Source organism: Canis lupus, chromosome X (genome assembly GCF_011100685.1).
Source record: "Canis lupus familiaris isolate Mischka breed German Shepherd chromosome X, alternate assembly UU_Cfam_GSD_1.0, whole genome shotgun sequence".
In the NCBI taxonomy this organism is placed as follows: Eukaryota; Metazoa; Chordata; class Mammalia; order Carnivora; family Canidae; genus Canis; species Canis lupus.
This window is the reverse complement of record NC_049260.1, coordinates 110,667,746-110,687,687: the sequence shown is the minus strand read 5'-3', so window position 1 is coordinate 110,687,687 and position 19,942 is coordinate 110,667,746. Positions and strand designations below refer to the sequence as shown.

At 44.2% G+C, this 19,942-nt stretch overlaps 1 protein-coding gene across 8 annotated transcripts in view; it reads left to right on the top strand.

The window, feature by feature from the left end:
• Positions 1 to 8,196, top strand: part of ATP11C (ATPase phospholipid transporting 11C) — a 193,282-nt gene extending 185,086 nt beyond the window's left edge. For 3 of the 8 annotated variants that reach the window (XM_038588448.1, XM_038588445.1, XM_038588444.1), the window contains 2 exons: positions 2,745 to 2,849; positions 5,439 to 8,196. In XM_038588448.1, the coding sequence (XP_038444376.1) occupies positions 2,745 to 2,846 (102 nt within the window). In that variant the 3' untranslated portion in view covers positions 2,847 to 2,849; positions 5,439 to 8,196. Of the gene's footprint in view, positions 1 to 1,978; positions 2,070 to 2,744; positions 2,850 to 5,438 lie in introns of those variants that run through there. The other 5 variants (XM_038588449.1, XM_038588450.1, XR_005386465.1 and 2 more) reach the window with 4 other exon arrangements.
• The last annotated feature ends 11,746 nt before the right edge of the window (positions 8,197 to 19,942 follow it).

Genomic DNA, 19,942 nt, shown 5'->3' with positions numbered 1-19,942 from the left:
GTAGTAAATACCACTTCCCATTTCCAATGGAGGACTTGTCCACATACATTTATGTAGGTTTTCTCACTATCAAGAGGGAGGCTTGACTTTGCCGATTAGACCCTGGACCACTATGATCTAAGGGGAGTGGACCTAGCAACATGGCCTTGCCTAGCATGGGATGTCTGCACAGACAAGAAGAAACATGCCAATATGGAGGGAGCCCTTTCAGAGTGACTGACAGGAAAAGGAAGAATGTCAGCTATCTGAGCAAAATTCCCAGAGAGAGCACTTTGGAATTTTTGGAGAATACAACTTACCCTCGTAGCTACAGTATTGCCAAGGATGACTATTACTCTTGCGATTCTGACAGTGTCACAACCATGGGTTCTAAGGGTAATAGCCCCATTAACTGGATTAGACAAAAAGTTGAATCCTAACATTTGTGGCTGTTGAGATGGACCTTTATGCATTGGCCTCTTTGACATACTGCTCATTGAGCCTGAGCTGGTGTCAAAGTTCTCTAGATGACTGCAAAGGAATGTGGAAATTTCATACTCTTTAGCTCATTATTTCCCTTCTTTCCTCCCCCCCACCCACCAATTGCTGGCTATATCCGTTTTTGATTGCTTTAGATACTCTTCCCATGCTCTCTACTGCCTTCTGTACTTTCAATTCCCTTTCTTTTCCCTTTATAAATTAATCTATTAACCCCTAAAATTTCTGCTTCGTAGAGGTGCTTTTATCTCTGACGGTTGGATATAAGGTTTTGAGTGCACCAAAAATGTGCTTATAGTTACAGTCTTAAGTAATTAGGCTCGTATATTAAACATGGGGTTGGGGAAATCGGTACCATGTTAATCTTGTCGTGAGATTTTTGCCCACAAAATAAAAGACAGAACAATCTAAAATTATTTTTTCCTTAGAAACTATAGGTCTCTCTAGCTTTATTCAATCAGTAATTTATTTGCATGTCGCCAACTTTATTTAAGATAAAATATGAATAGGAAAAAATACTGTTATGTTTAAACCTGTATGAATAAGTCATAAAGTATTTGCCTTTAAAAGTTTTATTGTTTATTAGATTCTGCTAGATACGTATGATACTTCAACTGGTTTCTTTTTTTAGACCTATTTTCATTAGTCACTAAGTAGATAATATGGGTAATCTTAATTAGCAGAATTGTTAAACTCATCCCCATAGTTGACCACTCATCTTCTGTTTTATGTGGGCAATACCAAAATGAGGCCTGGGTAAGAAGGAAAAACAATAACCTGTTGGGTTTTCTGATTAAGCTGTTAAGTTATCAATTTTTATTTTTTCTAGGCATGTTACAGGAGAAATGCATAGCTCTTTAGCCTACCCTTTTAAAGTGGTCTCTGTAAGAAAAAGGGGGGAAACCAACCAAATTATGTTAGAATAAAGGAAGTTAAGCATTGGTCCAAGTGGTACATGGGACTGAACTGTGGCTTAGCCAGATGTCTTCCCACTGTGTTAGTTTTGTTAGGCTTTTAACCTATAACTGCCCAAGAATAATCAGTCCCTTCATACTGTACCTGTGCGATTGGATAGAAGAGAGAGTTCCTTCGAGATTAGATTGGTGATGGACCCTGGACACAGGTCTCTGACCGATGGATTTTGAACAATGTAGGTTAGTGAATTAATGATGAGAAATAAGCCTTATTTTAATGAGAAGCCTATTTTAAAATTATTTTATTCAAAATAGTTAATCTTCCCATAAACAAAATAATTTTAAACTGTTAAACAGAGAAATAGTAGTTTGCACATATAATATAGACTATTCCTAACTCTTAACTCGACTGTTACTTCAGAAAGTAATGCCTTCAAAACTAACATGTCATTTCGACTTCGAATTCTCCAGGTTTCTTTTTAAATGTCTTACATTTCAGAGAATATTTACTTTTTTTTTTTTTTTTGGTTTCTGCATTTCTCTTTTTCCTACTGCAATTTTCCACCCTATGTGCAATTGTGAACAAGGTAACGAAACGCCTCCCTTCCTCAGGAACATCTACTATCTTCATGCTTTCTCAAACTTCCAGCAATCACAGTTTCTCTTGGAGTGAATAAGGTGATTTCCTTTCTTAATGTACCAACTTGCTTGCATTCTCATTTGCTTGACACCATTTTCTGACTCCTTATGCAAAATTACTTCTCATTATTCATTTTTATATCTTCTATTAATATTGAAGAGTATTTTGTCATTTTCCTTTGATCATTTGTTCACCTTCTCAAATGTCACACTGGAGAGGAAGTGATTTTCAAACACTCGGACCATAAGTCTCTAGTCCCCTTGATCCCTGGCACGCAGTAGAAGCCACAGTGTGTCAGAGCTAGTCTGTTCACCAAGATGGGAATGTCTTGCACAAATTTCTCTTTGTTCAATACACTTACAGCACCAGCACAACTCTCAGAGGTGTTCACCAAAAGGATGGTAAGGTTCACTAATCAAACCACATTGACTCATCTACCGCATAACCTACCGGTGTCATCTCAAAAACCCCTGTTTGCCATATACTACTAATATCTGCATACTTCTCCCATGAAAATGATTCAATTCGAGTTGGAGACTTTCTTAGGTCTTTAAATGTATTCATTGAAATGTTATGCGTTTGCTATAGTGTAACCATTTGTACTTTGGGCCAAGAGTAGTTTATAGGAAATGATTTGTTTCTTCTACATTTTTATCACCAGGTAGGTTAAGCAATCTTCAAATGCTTTAAGTATCTTTACCTCACTATTACAGAGAAATCTGAGCTGTAAAAGGGCATCTGACTCATTATCCGCCAGACCTTCAGTCAGACCTCTTCTTTTACGAACATTCTCAGACGAATCTAATATATTGTAACAGGTACCTAGTGTTACACGAGCGGGCTGGCTTTTAAAGAAACAGATTAACAGCATTATAAAGAAAAAAATGAAAATACCACTCTCTAAATTTTCTCTGCTGTTGGTGTGGTGAACTTTATAACGATTCTTTACAAAAATATAAAGATGCATTCCTTGGAATATGGGAAAATCTCTATTTCAAATTTGGTAAGCCCTCAAATAAAATTCCAGGCATTTTGCAGAGCTCAGAGGGTAACAAAATTACATTGAATTTGTAAGGGGCAAGTTGCTATGGCAGTGCCATCATGTGAAAGTGCTCGTTAATACTGATTAGGAAATACAATTTTGATTTTAAAAAGATCATTGAGAAAATTGAAAATAAATATTCCAAAATTGCATCTGTATAACATCAAGTTGATTTAGCGTTGCATGTTCTTTTGGGAATTATGTGAGAATAATCCAGTGTCTTTGTACCTTCATGTGCTGTGTCTGTGTGTTTGCAGGTATACACTTAATGTACTTGTAAATGTCTGATCCCCCAAATTCATGAACAAATCTAATCACCTTTTTTAATGTCAAGTTTTATTCAAGCTAAATGTTTCAACTTTCAGAGGTAAAGGTAAAATCTTTCCCAGCTATTCAGGGGGATACTGGCCTAATTATGTAGAATGCCTCAGAATTGATTTTCCCATAAATGAGCAAATTCGTTTTATATTGTTTCATTTACCCCCAAAAAATAGTTGGGAGGAATCCTTGAACTCAGAATGACTCCTCTGTGTGTATTTTGTTTCCCACCACAGGGGCCTCTGTCATCTCAGACCTTGAGAGGTCTCTTATCCACCTGTAGAAATTTAGAGTAATTCGTGAATGAAGTTGATAAGCTTACCAGCTTGGAAAAAACTCAGTACAGCTTAGGGCAGGGCCGTCTTTCATGCACACATAAAAATTAATGATCATCAGGAATGAAATTGCAGTTCAGTTCTCTTTGGAGCTAACAAGTGTGAGTCCTCCTCATAGGCCCACGTTTTCATCAGCTGTCCACTCCCCAACCTCTCAGCAAAGAATGAAAATTAAGCTAATAGAATGGATACTTTGGTTCTTCTATCTCCTACAGTTCATCACAGTCTGCACCTGCGCTGTTGTTTTGGAAGCAGACTCCGTTTGCCCCAGTCAGCATCTTGTGTTTGAGCGACTCACGTGTTTCTATCTTCCCTCTGTAATGATCTGCTTCCTGGTAGCCTTCAAAGTCTTTGACCCTTTTATCCCAGATGGCCCTGTCCTAGGTTGTATGGTGCATTTTAACTATACTGTTTCCAGCTAATTCTGTATCCCCCTGGATTGCTTTCTTTAGCTTGGGCTGTGGTTTGGGAGACTAGGCTGGGTAGCAGACACTGCTTCTGCTTTTGGCCTCTCCAGGGCCTTAAATCCTACAATAACATAGGACTAGGAACGTAGAATTGAGAAAGTTTTATCTTTGTTGTTTTATTTTTAATGTATATTTCTTCCAGAAATATCTTTGCACATAGCATTAGTTTTTCCTCCCAGGGAAAACATTTGGCGAGTAGTTCGGCCACTGAGTTTGTCCCTTGATAGAAGCACTGTGTGACTCCTTTTCTAAGCTCTCAGTGTGAATGGCAACTATATTTTGGTTAGGGTCAGTCACCGTGACCCTGCTACCTGAACTCTTAGGAAAATAAGGGAATATGAAAGAAATGGAATGTAGTCTAGAGGACTTCTAGTCCGATCATGGCAAGGAAAGTGCACCAATAGGGGAAGAAAATAGCATACCCCTTCAGGACCCTCCACTACTCGTGTCTTAAAAGGTTGGATTTGAGAGTAGAGAATTAAAGTTAGGCTCCCTCCCAGGACAGAAGGCGTCCACTTCTCAACATCCCTGATTGAGATTCTGTGATCAGTTGGCCTACCACACACTGTCCCTGTTAATAGCATTTGAAAATGTTCAGAGGACAGCAAAGAATCTACAGATTTAGGAAAGTTTCTGTGGTCACTTTTCTTAAAAAAAAAAAAATGATGAATAAGAAAAACAGAAGTGTCAGTTGACTCATAGATACATGATCTACCAAAAAGAAAATGAATTCCAGCATTATGAGGAAGAAATATGTTTCTTCCAACAAAGGAAAAATACTTTTACACCAGTCTTTCAAAGTTGAGGATATCTTGAGATTTTTCTCTTGTCAAAATTTACGCATCCTCAAAAACAATAGTTAATTCATGCACCATGTCCCAAGTACCTGCTATGCGCCAGATGCTACACTAGATGCTGGAGATGAAACGAAGATGGCCCTATTTTCAAGGAGCACACAGACTAGAGGGTCCTTGTGGGGACAATGACAGGAGAGCCCTGGAGCAATCCAAAAGCACAAAGCAAGTCTGAATCTATTCAGTTAACAAATGAAGAAGGGATTAAAATCTGGTTATTGTGTCCCTTTTTTTTTTCCCCTGCATGTGAATAAAACTTGGCACTCTAAGATAGTTCCTTTACTCTCATACCAAAATTTACTACTTGATTTATTTTTGAAAATGCTAAACAGATGGCTTCACATCATTGTTAAAATAAACCTTTTAACTCTGTATATTTTAAATTTTTCAGAATCCGAATCTTGAACTGCCTATGTTATTGTCCTACAAGCATATTGACAGTGATTACAGCTAAAAAAGAAAGCAGGAAGAAACAACTACAAAAAGTTATCATCTCAGGATACTCAATATGCAACAAGTTAAACCACTCTCTGATGTCTGGGGGTTCAGGATCAATGTCCATTAAAATACCAAATGACTCTCTTAAGCATTTACAGTTATTGTTAAGTAGCCGTTATGGCCAAAGCTCTAAGTTATGAATCATATGAAAGTTGAAAGCACGAATAATTAGAATTTCTGGCTTTAGATAGAATAATATAACTACCAAATGGGTGCTCCTTTAACCCATGAACTCTGAATGGATCTAAATATAATAGTATAAAGTAGAAGTCATACAATGGGAATGAATAGACTTTGCTAATATTACTTTTTTTGCCTGGCAGAAGAAATAGGCTGTTTGGATCACATTTCTTGTTCCTGCTGAATGATAATCTTAAATTATTTTTTTTCAAACATGTGAAAGGAATACTTGAAAATACAAGAAGACTAAATGGTATCAGTGCATCAGAATAGTTAATCCTTTCTGTTCACCCACATGCTAATTTTGTCTTCATAGAATTGCCTTGCCAAAAAAATACCTTGAACCCTTATGTGGAAAGAATGTTCATCCTAGATATTTTTGTGAGAATCAAAACAATTACTTATTTTAGTTTTGTTCTTCTGAATTTAGTCTCACTTAATGGGTATGTGGCTACTAGATTTGAAAATAAAACATTTCCAATCACTTAGTAAGTGTAAGTAGCCCCTCAAAAGAGTTAAGATATAACAGATTTTTCCAATATTAGTTTTACTGGGATCTGAGGTGAGATAGGCAAAGCCATAGTTACAATAAAAATAAAGCCATCCGAACATCAGTCTTCTATAATTTTCGTAGAGAGGGTAAAAAATAGCTTATTTCAAACTGTTAATGGTTATTTTTTGAAAGAGGCTGCATTGGTATATATATGCAGCACTTTTTTTTTTTTTTTAACTTGCCAATTTGCGAAGGAGGGATCCATCCCAAGACAGTGATTCAGCCTGCAGAGCCATGACTGAACATGAATGTTTTCTCTCTTATCAAACATGGTTAGGTGGTGATCTGACTTTAAACCATGACATTCACCTTAGTAAAGTCCTCAACTTACTGGACTAGAAGGAGGCTTTAGCCTCCTGATGAGTTCACCTAAAACAAAAATAAATGTGAAATGTCTTTATTAAATGTTAAAATCAAACACACTTTTTTTTGGATATAAATGGCTACATTTGACTACTAGATTGAGATGGGCTCTTAAAGAATGTTTTCAGGGGGCGCCTGGCTGGCTCAGTCGGTGGAGCATGCGTCTCTTGGATCTTGGGGTCGTGAGTTCAAGTCCCATGCTGGTCATAGAGATTACTTTTTTTTTTTTTCAGTGTTTTCCTAGCGGTTTCCACTTTTGGTTGTCTTTCTGACGTGCCCATACTACTATTAGTGTTTATATTGTACCTTGATTTAGAAAAGTCTTGAATTCAGTCTCTACCGGTGTATTTATATGGTCCGTGTGGCACATTTGATTCCTCTGTATCTATTTTGTGTAAATGTTTAGGCGTAATTTTTCTTAAGTTCAAGGAAGGACATAATTTCAGTCATCAGAAACCATTCCAGCGTTCTGACCCTTTTTCATTATTTCATTTGTTCTCCTCTATCAGTGTTACTTTTCGAGTATTTTGTTAGGTGTCATTCACAGCTTACCCAAGTGTGCTGTGTTCCGGTAGCCCGTATTAGAGGTGATCCACTGAATGCAACGTCTATATTCTTTGCCTACTCCAAAGAGCTAAAAAATCAGACCCAGAAAAGCTTTTGGTGTCTTTAGTTGTTCTTGTTACAGTTGTTGCTGTGGTTACTGCTGTTTTACGTAAGTACTCTAAGGACTGTGAATACAAATGAGAGATGCTCAATATAGAGAAAGGCTCATGTAATGCAAACCATTGGAGACTGCCATAATCAGAATATCCAGGGTAGTGGAAATGTAACCAGTGGCATATAAAATTCCTTACAGCCAGGAAGAAAGGTGACTAAGGGGGATTTAGAGTCCTGTCTCAGCTACACATTATGCTGCAGCTCAGATTCATGATGGTGATGAGCATGGCCTAGATCTTGAAAGGGACCTGACTTCCTTTATGAAGGAGATTTTATCAATGAGCTAAAAAATGGCTAGCATGGGTTAGCAGATGTAATAACTCGAAGTAAGCCGTCCTACAGTATTCCTAGCACTACAATCTAACCACCTTATTTTGTGACCGAGAAAGTGGAAAAATGTAATAACAGGATCATATAGACCCATCATTTGAACAACTTTGAACTATCAAGGTGTCCTTGTGATTTTCACAACTGTTGTCCATTGTTTGAAGGTGTAACTTACTAAACGTAAAACATAAATTCCATATCTACAACATCTACACCAGCAACAGTATAAATGTAGGCCTAAATTTGCAAAATTCATAATTTAGTGATGGAATTTTTTAATAACATGCAGTATATAAATGTGCAGATTTTATGCAAGTGTTAACAAAATCATTTTTCAGCTTGCAAAACGGGACTGCAGTATTACATTTTTCACTTAAGCAATTTTTTACATCTACGTCGTTGCTTTCTATAATGACTGTGAATGCCATCTTTTATGAATGCAACTTGCCTTTTTCATTACAGAAATTTTTGTTTGATGTATCAATAAACTTTGGTATGATATGATTGATATTTTAGCCTCTTTTTTGGAAAGGTCTCAGTTTGACATAAAAATACGGAAGCAGTATGGTGACAGGAAATAGTCTTTAATTTCCTGTTTGCCTGTTTCTATATGTGTTCAACTGGCATTCTAGGGCAGAACCTAATTTGGAGAGGTTGTAGTTCTTCTGGAGGTTTGGAATGAGCCTGTCTGCATAGATTAAAGTTCAGCCAAAACAGTAAATACATACTGAAAGTCTCCTAGTGTGTACTTGGTGGTGTGCTTTCGGCTGCCCACACATTGGAGGTAGTGTGATACGTGGTCAGTGTCTCCATCTCATTGAAATCATTTGAGTCTTAAGAATCCAAACACGGGATCCCTGGGTGGCGCAGCGGTTTGGCACCTGCCTTTGGCCCAGGAAGCGATCCTGGAGACCCGGGATCGAATTCCACATCGGGCTCCAGGTGCATGGAGCCTGCTTCTCCCTCTGCCTATGTCTCTGCCTCTCTCTCTCTGTGTGACTATCATAAATAAATAAAAAATTAAAAAAAAAGAATCCAAACATGCAGCAGTTTTACAGTGGCTTGAAATTTGGTCCAAAGGTGTGTGTGTACACCTGCCTCTCCCTGCCCCCCTCCCCGCCACCTCCCAACGTTGCTCAGTCTGCGCCTAAGACCTTGTGAAAACACTGCTGTCCTTGACTGTTAAAGTTTCCCCACAGTAGCTGGTTGCATTACATTTTTACACTTTAGTCTCTGTGTTTTTGTAGCCTTTGATCTTACTAAGCCTTTGACCTACATTTAGCGAATTTCCTTTGTATTTTTATTTTTTGGTTTGGTTTTTATGTTAATTCCAGCATAGTTAACGTACAACGTTATATTAGTTTCAGGTGTCTCCTTGTTATTTTTTGGTAAGTGGGAAATGTGCAGTATTTGGAGGTGAGATCTGAGTTAAAGTTTCAGCTTTGTCACTTCGAGCCATCTTCCTCACTCCTGAAATGGTGTCGTGGGGGTGAGGGCTGATCAAATGAGGTAAAGAGATCCAAAATGCCTTGTAAAAAAATGCCTTGTAAAATATCATTATTCGGAAGAAATCATTGCTATTTTTATATTAAGGGCTTTGATCTTTTTTTTTTTTAATTTTTATTTATTTATGATAGTCACAGAGAGAGAGAGAGAGAGAGAGGCAGAGACACAGGCAGAGGGAGAAGCAGGCTCCATGCACCGGGAGCCTGACGTGGGATTCGATCCTGGGTCTCCAGGATCGCGCCCTGGGCCAAAGGCAGGCGCCAAACCGCTACGCCACCCAGGGATCCCCGGCTTTGATCTTTTTAATGAATAATTGTCATTTACCAAATTTTTATAGATGTCACTATGGTAGATTCTTTCCACTGTCTTGGATTTAATTAGTCTGTGCAAGCTTCCTCTCCTTCCCCCATCCAGCTTTGTGGGAGCTGCCTCACTGCTGAGTCTACCCAGGATTGGCCAATAAAGTAAGCATTGTGAGGAGCTGGGTGGCTTGGCCCCTTCAAACAAGCAGCACATGGAAAGGTTAGGGGCCGAGGTTATCACTATGGTTATTCAGTGCCTGTGTCCCCGCTCAAGTGCTAGCTGCATACTAATGAAGCTTGAAGGACCCAGTGCTGAGGACAGTCAGAAAAAAACAGGGACTAATCATTTCACAACTTTGTAAAATTAATTTGACACATTTTCCCCAGCAATTTAGGGGCAAGGGAACATGGGCTCGGTTCCTAGTATGTGGATCTATCATGCTGCAGAAATGTTGCTCATCAATCAAGCAGGTCCTCGTCTCAGGGGCGTTAGGAGCAAGTGCCAGGAGCTAAAAGGAATAGTACAGCTTTTGGTGGACCACAAGGTCTTTGGCCCTGGCTCTTCGTGTGGAAAGAAGCAAAGGATGTTCATGGTTAAACTGCCTGCTGCTTCTGTGGTCTCTTCGTCAATTTGCCAGGATGTATTTCCTGCCAATAAAGCCGCTAAAGTTACAACTACTCATATTAACACTTAAACAGCACTTACTGTGTGCCAGGCACTGACTTACCTATGAATATAAGTATGCCTTTAATAATTCACACAGTCCTGGGGTGCCTCGGTGGCTCAGTGGCTCTGTCTGCCTTTGGCTCAGGTTGTGATCCCAGGGTCCTGGGATCGGGTCCCGCATTGGGCTCCCCACAGGGAGCCTGCTTCTCCCTCTACCTGTGTCTCTGCCTCTCTCTGTGTGTCTCTCGTGAATAAATAAATAAAATCTTTAGAAAAAAATAATTCAGGCAGTCCTATGAAGTAGGTACTAACATTTCACCATTTGACAGGTAAGACAACTGAGTCACAAACCAAGGTCACAGTGGTAGAGCCAGTTTTCTTTTTTTTTTTTTTTTGCAACACAAATGTATTCTTTTACAATTCTGGAAGTCGTAAGATCAAGGTATGTTTTTCCTGGAAGGTCTAGAGGAGATCTGCTCTGCTCCCTTGTCTTCCAGCTTTCAGAAGGTAATGTGCTGGGGCACCCAGGTGACTGACTAAGTTGAGCATCTGCCTTCGGCTCAGGTCATGATCTCAAGGTCCTGGGATTGAGCCCCACATTGGGCTCCCTGCTCGGTGGGAAGTCTGTTTCTCCCTCTCTGCCCCCTTTCCCCCTTCCCGCGACCCCCCCCCCCCAAACACACACACTGACACACTCTCAAATAAAATAAAAAAACAAGGTAATGTGATTCCTTGTCTCATGATCCCTTCCTGATCCATCTTCAAATCTCTGCTCTCTGCTTCCATGGTCACATTTCTGAATCTGACCCTCCTGCATTCCCCCTGTGATTACATGGGATCTGTGTGGATAATCCAGGATAATCTCTCCATCTTGTGATCGTGAAGTCACATCTGCAGTGTCCCTTTTCCCATGGAAAGGTGACATTTATAGGAATTAGGAAGGACATGCACATCTTTGCAGGGCAGGTATTCAGCATACCACACCATCTCAGCCGGGGACTGGAAGGTCTTCCAGGTCATGACACTAGGAAAGTTCTGGGCAAGCCTGGAAGGTTGGTTGATCTTAGCAAGGGGCCCTTGTTCCAGAAAGACATTTCTATGGACTCTTGGGGAAGTGGAGAGAAAAGATGGATACAAATAAGAGAACTGTCAAAACTGTTTTTCCAATAACAGCATTTAGGAGAAAAGCAACCTTTAAGCGGTCCCACCAGGGCTGAGAACCAGTTTATTTTTTTAAAGATTTATTTTAGAGTATGCACAAATGCACACGAGTGGGGGGAGAGGGAGAGGGGAAGAGTCTCAAGCTCCAACCTGGGGCTCTCACAGCCCTGAGAGCATGACCCGAGCCGAAATCAAGAGCCAGATGCTTAACCAACCGAGCCACCCAGGTGTTCCAGGTGGTGGCGGTGGTTTTAAGTAATCTCTACACCCAACGTGGGCTCGAGGTCACTGCGTGCTCCGTCAGCCGAGCCAGCCAGGCATTCCCAATAGAGGCAGATTTTGAACCTAGGCGTTCTGCTGGAGTCCGTGCACTTAACCAGGACGCTATCTCCATCATTATACCACCCCTGGTGGCATGAATAAGCAAGCCATCACAATATTAGTGCTAATTACTAATATTAACCATAAGAACGCATGGCCAGAACTGGGGTAATTTTACACAGTAACCAGTAATTAAAATTCTAAGGATTGGGGTGGGGGGGCCCTTGGCTGGCTCAGTTGGTAGAGCATGCAACTTGATCTTGGGGTCATGAGTTCAAGCCCCACGTTGGGTGTAGAGCTTAATTAAAAAGGAAAGAATGCAATAAAACATAAAAATATTAATGAGACAGGACATTAAATTGAGCTGACTGTAGAGTACTAAAACTGTTAGCTATTATCTGTATGACACTTGGTGGAATGCTTTTACATACCTCACTTCATCTCCACAGCCCTATGTGGAGATCATTAAACTCCAGATTCTTACCCATAAACAGGCTCAGGGGCACCTGGGTGGTTCAGTGGGTTAAGCACCTGCCTTCAGCTCAGGTCATGATCCCAGGGTCCTGGGATCAGAGCCCTACATCGGGCTCCCTACGCAGGGGGGAGCCTGCTTCGCCCTCTGCCCTCCCCCCCCCCCCCAACATGCTCGCTCGCTCTCTAATAATCTTTTTTAAAAAACAGCTGAGGCTCAGATGAGCTCATTATCTTCCCTGGTCCATCAGGACTGAACCCAGGTCTGACCCAATGCAGTTCTGGCATTGTCCTGGTTTGTCCAGGACCCCAAAAGCATGTCCTGCAGAGTCTAGAATGACCCAAAAGCAAATCTTCCTGTGGGCCGGATGCCATTGTACCCCAAATGAAACCATGAACAGGGGCCATGCCATTGCTCTTAGTCTGGAAAAGGGCAGCCTCAAAATGCACCAGGCCTGGGGGCCTCCTGGCTGGCTCCGTAAGGTGGAACATGTGGCTCTTGATCTCGAGATTGTGGATTTGAGACCCCCGTCGTGGGATGGAGAGATTACTTAAGAATAGAGTCTTTATTTTTTTTAAAGAGTTTATTTATTTATTCATGAGAGAGAGAGAGAGAGAGAGAAGCAGGCTCCAAGCAGGGAGCCCGACGTGGGACTCGATCCCGGGTCTCCAGGATCACACCCGGGCTGAAAGCGGCACTAAACCACTGAGCCATCCGGGCTGCCCAAGAATAGAGTCTTTAAAAAAGAAAAGAATGCCCCAGGCCTGGGTTTTCCCTTTCATCAAATCTGATGGTGTTGAACTGGGTTTCCCTCCAGTATAGTCATTCGGGGTTTCCCAGGTAAGGTTTATCCTACCCCTGCTTCCTGCCATCTGAGTGAGAATACAAGCCAGCTCCTACAATGTTAATAATGAGGCATCAGGTGAGCCACCTGTACCCACTCTACAGGATGTGCATCCCTGGGGTGCCTGGGTGGCTCAGTGGGTTAAGCAACCGGCTCCTGATTTCAGCTCAGGTCCTGATCTCCGGGTTGCGAGATCAAGCCCCACATCTGGCTCCTTGCTCAGTGGGGAGTCTGCCTTTCTCCGTCTGCCCCCACCCTTCTCCCCATTTGCGTACCCTCTTTCAAATAGATAAAATCTTTTTTAAAAAAGTACATACATCACTTAACACAAGAACATGAGAATATGGCCAGCAGTCTCCATCTGAAATGACTCTACCCCACTCCTATCCAAAGCCTGCCTGAGATTATTGTTACTCAGCATTTTCCAAACTGGGTTTGGAAACCTTAGAGCCCTGGGAAATGTTATTAGGTGTTCCTTGAGAAAGTGGGTTCCCTGGCTAAATAGCCCTGGAAGCTCCACATGTGGCTGTACCCGATCGGACAGGTTACGAGGCATACTAGAACAGTAAAGTCTACAAAAGATCTAGTATTAAAGAAACCCGTATGAATTGGTTGAACCCACTATGTTCCACACCAAGGATCACTTTTTGCGTAGACCATCTGACGGCAGGTCGCCGAACACGGCTTTCATGGAGCACCTTTAAGAAATCAAGCAGTCGCTAGGTTCTTCACGCTGGTAATTGAGTCACACTCTCCCCGCTCGATGCAGATCTTCGTGATCTGAAGATAGTTACCGAGCCAAAAGCATCAGTCCAGGTCCAAACTGGTTTTCCAAACTGGAAAACCTACCATTACATGCATTTAAAATAAATGGAACTTGGGCGCCTGGGTTAGGCGTCTGCCTTGGCCTCTCAGGTCCTGATCCCAAGGTCCTGGGATCGAGTCCTCCTGCATCAGGCTCCCAGCACAGCGGGAAGTCGGCTTCTCCCTCTGACCTTCCCCACTCTATCTCCAATAAATAAAATCTTTAAGAAGTAAAATAGGGCACCTGGGTGGCTCAGTCGGTTAAGGGTCTGCCTTCAGCTCAGGTCATGATCCTGGGGGCTTGGGATCAAGCCCTGCATCCGGGCTCCCTGCTCAGCGGGGAGTCCACTTCTTCCTCTCCTCTGCCCTCCCCGACCCTGCTACCCTCTCTCTTGCCCTCTCTGTCTCTCTCTCAAATAAATAAAAATCTTTAAAAGTAAAAAAATAAATGGAACTTAATACAGAGAATTACATCTTCGCTGAGCTAAAAAGCCAACTGGGTCTCTATGCAAAGCAATCCAGAGATTAGAGTAGAAGGCCAGAACCACTCAGGGTTGAGGGGACACAGAGGAGGTGAAGATCCTGGAGCCAATGGCCTGGTCATTTGACAGAAAAGAGAGTCATGGGGATTCCCGGTGGCTCGCCGGTTTAGCACCTGCCTGCAGCGCAGGGTGTGGTCCTGGAGACCCGGGATCGAGTCCCACATCAGGCTCCCTGCATGGAGCCTGCTTCTCCCTCTGCCCACCCCCCTCATGAATAAATAAATAAAATCTTAAAACAAAAAAAGAAATGGGAGTCATGGTGGGCCTGTCTGCAGCAGCTGGAACCACAGCACAGGTTCAGACGCAGCCTGAGGTAGAGACACCCGGGCCCCGGCCACCTGCCCCCAAGCCTCCAGCTAGGGCCTTCCGTTGGCTGGACCCAGCTGGAAGCCAGCTAACATAGAAGCCTGGGAAACAGTTTGAGGGGGTCATCCCTATCCCTAACTGTACAGAGCAGAGCAGGGAAGGGTGAGGAATGCTTCTGAGAGAAAATAGGCTCAGAACTAGCACCTCGGGGTGCCCGGGTGGCTCCATTGAGTATCCGCCTTCGTTCCGCTCAGGTCATGATCTCAGAGTCCTGGGATCAAGCCCCTCATCCGGGCTCCCTGCTTAGCAGGGAGTCTGCTTCTCCCTCTCCCTCTGCCCTTCCTCGCCTCTTATGCTCTCTCTGTCAAATAAATAAATAAAACCTTAAAAAAAAAAGAACTAGCACATCAAGGATTTAAGGAGCCACATTCAAATTTCATACACTAAAAAAAAAGAATAAAACAAATTTCATATACTTGTCTATAAACATAAAAGATAAAACTTTAAGGAGCTAGATTTTAGCCACTTGATAAATGTCCCCTTTTATGTCTCTCCTATGAAGAAAATGAATGTGAAGAAACTAACCTGAACTCCTACAATATATTTAGTGTGATACAGGTACTGTTTTAGGGACGCAAGATTAATGGAAGTAGAAGGCCCTTGTACAGCCTTCCCATTTAGTAACCATAGAGACTCATGGGCATTGAAAAAACAAGCTTAGGGCCGCAGGGTGGCTCAGTGAGTTAAGCGTCTGCCTTCGTCTCAGGTCACGATCCCAGGGTCCTGGAATCAGGCCCCATGTCGGGCTCCCTGCTCCGTGGGGACTCTGCTTCTTCCTCTCCCCACTCATACTCTCTCTCACTATCTCTCTCTCTCTCAAATAAATAAAATCTTAAAACCCACGAGCTTATAAACTAGAGCTAAATGAAAGAGTAAGTGTATCTAGATAAATTCACCCACATCTTATTCAGAACTCAAAACAATTCACAAGGGTCTGCATAAAAAGCTGCACTATTAATTGCAAAGGGAATAAGTTTCCTGACCTCCAGCCATAAAATAGGAACTCACTGTCTATGAAGTACATGGAATAGGGTTTTTTTTTTTTTAAGATTTTTATTTATTTATGAGAGACAAAGGCAGAGGGAGAAGCAGGCTCCATACAGGGAGCCCAACGTGGGACTCGATCCCGGGACTCCAGGATCACGCCCCGGGCCGAAGGTGGCACTAAACTGCTGAGCCACCCGGGCTGCCCTGGAATAGAGTTTCTGCTGCTCTTTCCACCCACTCTAGCCAACTGGTGAGCCCGGAGAGGGGATATTTATTCTCTCTCTCTCTCTCTCTCTGTGTGTGTGTGTGTGTGTGTGTGTGTGTGTGTTCAGCCCACCATGGCCCTTTCTCTTTCAGAGCTTCCAGCTTGCAGGCTACTAGGTGTTTTTTTCTCCATTCCTGGATCTTCCACGCAGGAAGCCCATTGCGGGTAGGGAACCAGACTGGCAGGTGGAAGAGGTGGCTTCAGTCTCTCAGCCACTAGGTCTCTGACTAAATGGATAAATTCAACTGGGGGAAGGTCATTTGGATTTCGGTCTAGGCCAAGTTTTAAAATGCAACTTCATAAAAAATAATAATAAATGAAAATAAAATGTAACTGCAAATAGTAAATGGTTATTTTGTCCACTTTGGGCACTGCTGTATTTTTTTTTTTTTAAGATTTTGTTTATCGGACAGCCCGGGTGGCTCAGTGGTTTGGTGCCCGCCTTGGGCCCAGGGTGTGATCCTGGAGACCGGGGATCGAGTCCCGTGTCGGGCTCCCTGCATGGAGCCTGCTTCTCCCTTTGCCTGTGTCTCTTTCTGTGTCTCTCATGAATAAATAAATAAAATCTTATTTTATTTATCTATTTGACAGGGAGAGAGAGTGAGCACACAAGCAGGAGGAGCATCAGGCAGAGGCAGAGGGGGAAGCAGGGAGCCCGACACAGGCCTCGATCTCCGGACCCTGGGACTGAGCCACCCAGGCGCCCCAGTGCGGCTGTATTCTTAGTGCCCTACAGCAGTGCTGGCCTGGTCAGTGGTATTTAACGAATTTGTGCTGAATGCACACATTTTATCTCTGAGTGATGCCCGAGCCTGTTTCCCAACTGGCTCTGACCTCAGAGGGGAGAGAAAGCTAATACCTGGGGAGAATGTTCTTCGCCTTCCCCCCTATGCAAAGGACAGCCCCAGCTCATCACCTTAAAAATGTATAGCGCCAGAAAAACAGTGACCTGCGCGTACGTCTGGCTTTTGTGTCCCAAAGGCAGATGGTTAAGAAGGTGGAAGGGTCGCAGGGGAGAGAGAAAGGGGATCGCGGGCGCACGGTGCCCTGGAAGGGGACCTGGTGCCAGGCCTGTCCGCACCCTGCCGGGAGGAGAAATGGGCCCGGCTCTTGGAGGGCAGGGTGCAGGCGGCGCCTGTGCGCTTTCGGGGAGACGCCAGAAGCAGAGGACGACAGCGGGGTGCGTCCAGGCAGAGAGGACTCCTGAGCCTTGGAGAAGACCTTGAGCCTCACCCTGGCAGGACCCAGAGACCCCCTGGCTGTAGGGGACGCCATGCAGCCGGGCCCATGATTGAGGACCAGGGAGGTGCCCTTTCCCCTCTGCAGCTCCTTGACACCGCCCTAGCTCCGGGAGCTGTAGGGTACCCCTAAGCACAGGGGGACCCCAGGAGGGACACTTTTCATTCATTCATTCAGCCACTCATTTATTCAGGCAGCCCAGGAGGATGGGTGCTGGGCACCATCAGAATTTTTTTTTTTAAGATTTTTAAAATTTATTTATGATAGAGAAACAGAGAGAGGCAGAGAGAGAAGCAGGCTCCACGCCGGGAGCCCGACGCGGGACTCGATCCCGGGACTCCAGGATCGCGCCCCGGGCCAAAGGCAGGCGCTAAGCCGCTGAGCCACCCAGGGATCCCCCAGAAATTTATTTTTAAGTGTATTTATTGAGCACCTCCCCTCTGCATTTGCTGCATTTCCTTAACAGGCTGCCTTTCGTGTAATTTTTTTTTTAAGTCATCTTTCTGGGGGCGCCGGCGTGGCTCAGTCGCTTAAGCATCTGCCTTTGGCTCAGGTCATGATCTCGGGGTCCTGGGATCAAGCCTCAGCAGGGAGCCTGCTCCTCCCTCTCCCTCTGCCTCTCCCCCGATCATGCTCGCTCTCTCTCTCTCTCTCAGATAAATAAAATCTTTTAAAAAACCAATAGTTTTTAAGGCACAATGGTACCCACATTTGTGCGTCTCCACAGTGCTTGGCTTTAAGAGGATCCTGGCCTTCTTTCCATCATCCGCCTGACACCTCGCCTGCTCTCATTGTCGGCTGTCGCCTCTTACTACTTTCTGCTGCGTGTGGAGGTTGCGCCCACTTTCCTCCCTGAACCCCCCTCCCCCGCCCCCGCTTGCTCTTTGAATCAGAGCACGTGACTGAGCAAACCTGCAAGTGAGCGAGCGCATCAGAACGGGCTGCGCTGAGCTCCCTTCCCACCCCGACGCCCCAGGAAGCCCGTCTCCAGGCCTCTCCCACCCCTGCCCGTGCCCAGCCTCTCTTGCATGAATTCTAAGGTGTCGCCACTTGCCTTGGCCTCCTGGGGCAGCTCCACAGGGCGCCCCTCTTCTTTCTGGCTTCTCTGCTGCAAGCCCCACCGCCCAACAAGCCGGGCTGTCCCAGGCTCCCCGGGCGCTGCTGAGCAGCCCCCGGCTTACCCCCCTCTTCAGAGATGAGATTAGACACTGCATAGACTGTGATGAGGGACAGGCTGTCGGGGAGAAAGCCCTGAGGGATCTTGGCTCTTTTTTTTTTCCTTCCTGAGGATTTTTCTGAATGAAGTTTATGGACTTTAATACATAGGCTTTGACACAACCATTTGGATGGCTCGGAAACGTTCTGCTCCTCGGTGCGTTTGAGACAGTTCATGTTGCCCAGTAAGTGATTTCCCTTTTTTTTTTTAAGATTTTATTCTTTTTTTTTTTAAGATTTTTATTTATTTATTAATGAGAGGCACACACACACACACAGAGAGAGAGAGAGAGAGGCAGAGACACAGGCAGAGGGAGAAGCAGGTTCCATGCAGGGAGCCCGACGTGGACTCGATCCCGGGTCTCCAGGATCACGCCCTGGGCTGAAGGTGGCGCTAAACCGCTGGGCCACCCGGGCTGCCCGGGTAAGTGATTTCCAACCAGTGATGTGACACTGAATTTTATGATTTGCTACGTCCAGGTGTGGCCGAGGGTCAGTACGATATAGCGGACACAGCGTGACATAGTGGCAAGAGTACCGGACGCAGGGCGATCTGAGTTCAAGCTTCAGCTCGGCCAAGTACAGATCGTAGGACCTTGGGCAAGTCACGGTCTCCCGGGGATCTAATCCGTAAAATGGGGTCAACATACCTACGCCGAGTGTGGAGAGGATCGTATGAGACCCCGCATGTTCAAACACCTAGCACAGCTCCTAGCCTTAGCACATACTAAGAACTTGTAAAACATCAATATTTTTATGCAACCTTCGAATGGAAAGTAACCAAAAATAAACTTTGGGGAAGCATCCAATTCAACCCCTTAATTTCACATAGAAGAAAACCAAAGTCCAGGTGCACTCGGGTGGCTCAGTCAGTTAAGCATCTGCCTTCGGCTCGGGTCATGATCCCAGGGTCCTGGGATCGAGCCCTGCATTGGGCCCCCTGCTTAGCTTGGAATCTGCTTCTCCCTCTGCCTCCAGCCCCTGCTTGTGTTCTCTCTCTTTCAAATAAATAAAATCTTTAAAAAGAAAAAAAAGGGGGGCAGCCCAGGTGGCTCAGCGGTTTAGTGCCTGCCTTCGGCCCAGGGTGTAACCCTGTAGACCCAGGATCAAGTCCCACATCGGGCTCCCTGCATGGGGCCTGCTTTTCCCTCTGCCTGTGTCTCTTCCTCTCTCTCTCTCTCTCTCAAATAAATAAAATCTTAAAAAAAACAAAACAGTAGAAACGTGGGGTGCCTGGATGGCTCAGTTGGTCAAGCAACCACACTTGATCTCAGCTCGGGTCTGGAGCTCAGGGTCACGAGTTCAAGCCCTGCATTGGGCTCCATGGTGAGCATCGAGCCCACTCAAAAAATCCCAAAACCACAAGAGTAGAAACGTATTCTTTCATGGTTCTGGAGGCTACAGGTCTGAAACCAGGGTGTTGACGAACAACACTCGCTCGGAAGGCTCTATAAGAATTCTTCCTTGCAGTGGGGCGTCCGGTGGCACAGTCAGTTGGATACCTGATTCTTGGTTTCGGCTCAGGTCATGATCTCAGGGTGGTGGGATCGAGCCCCACGTTTG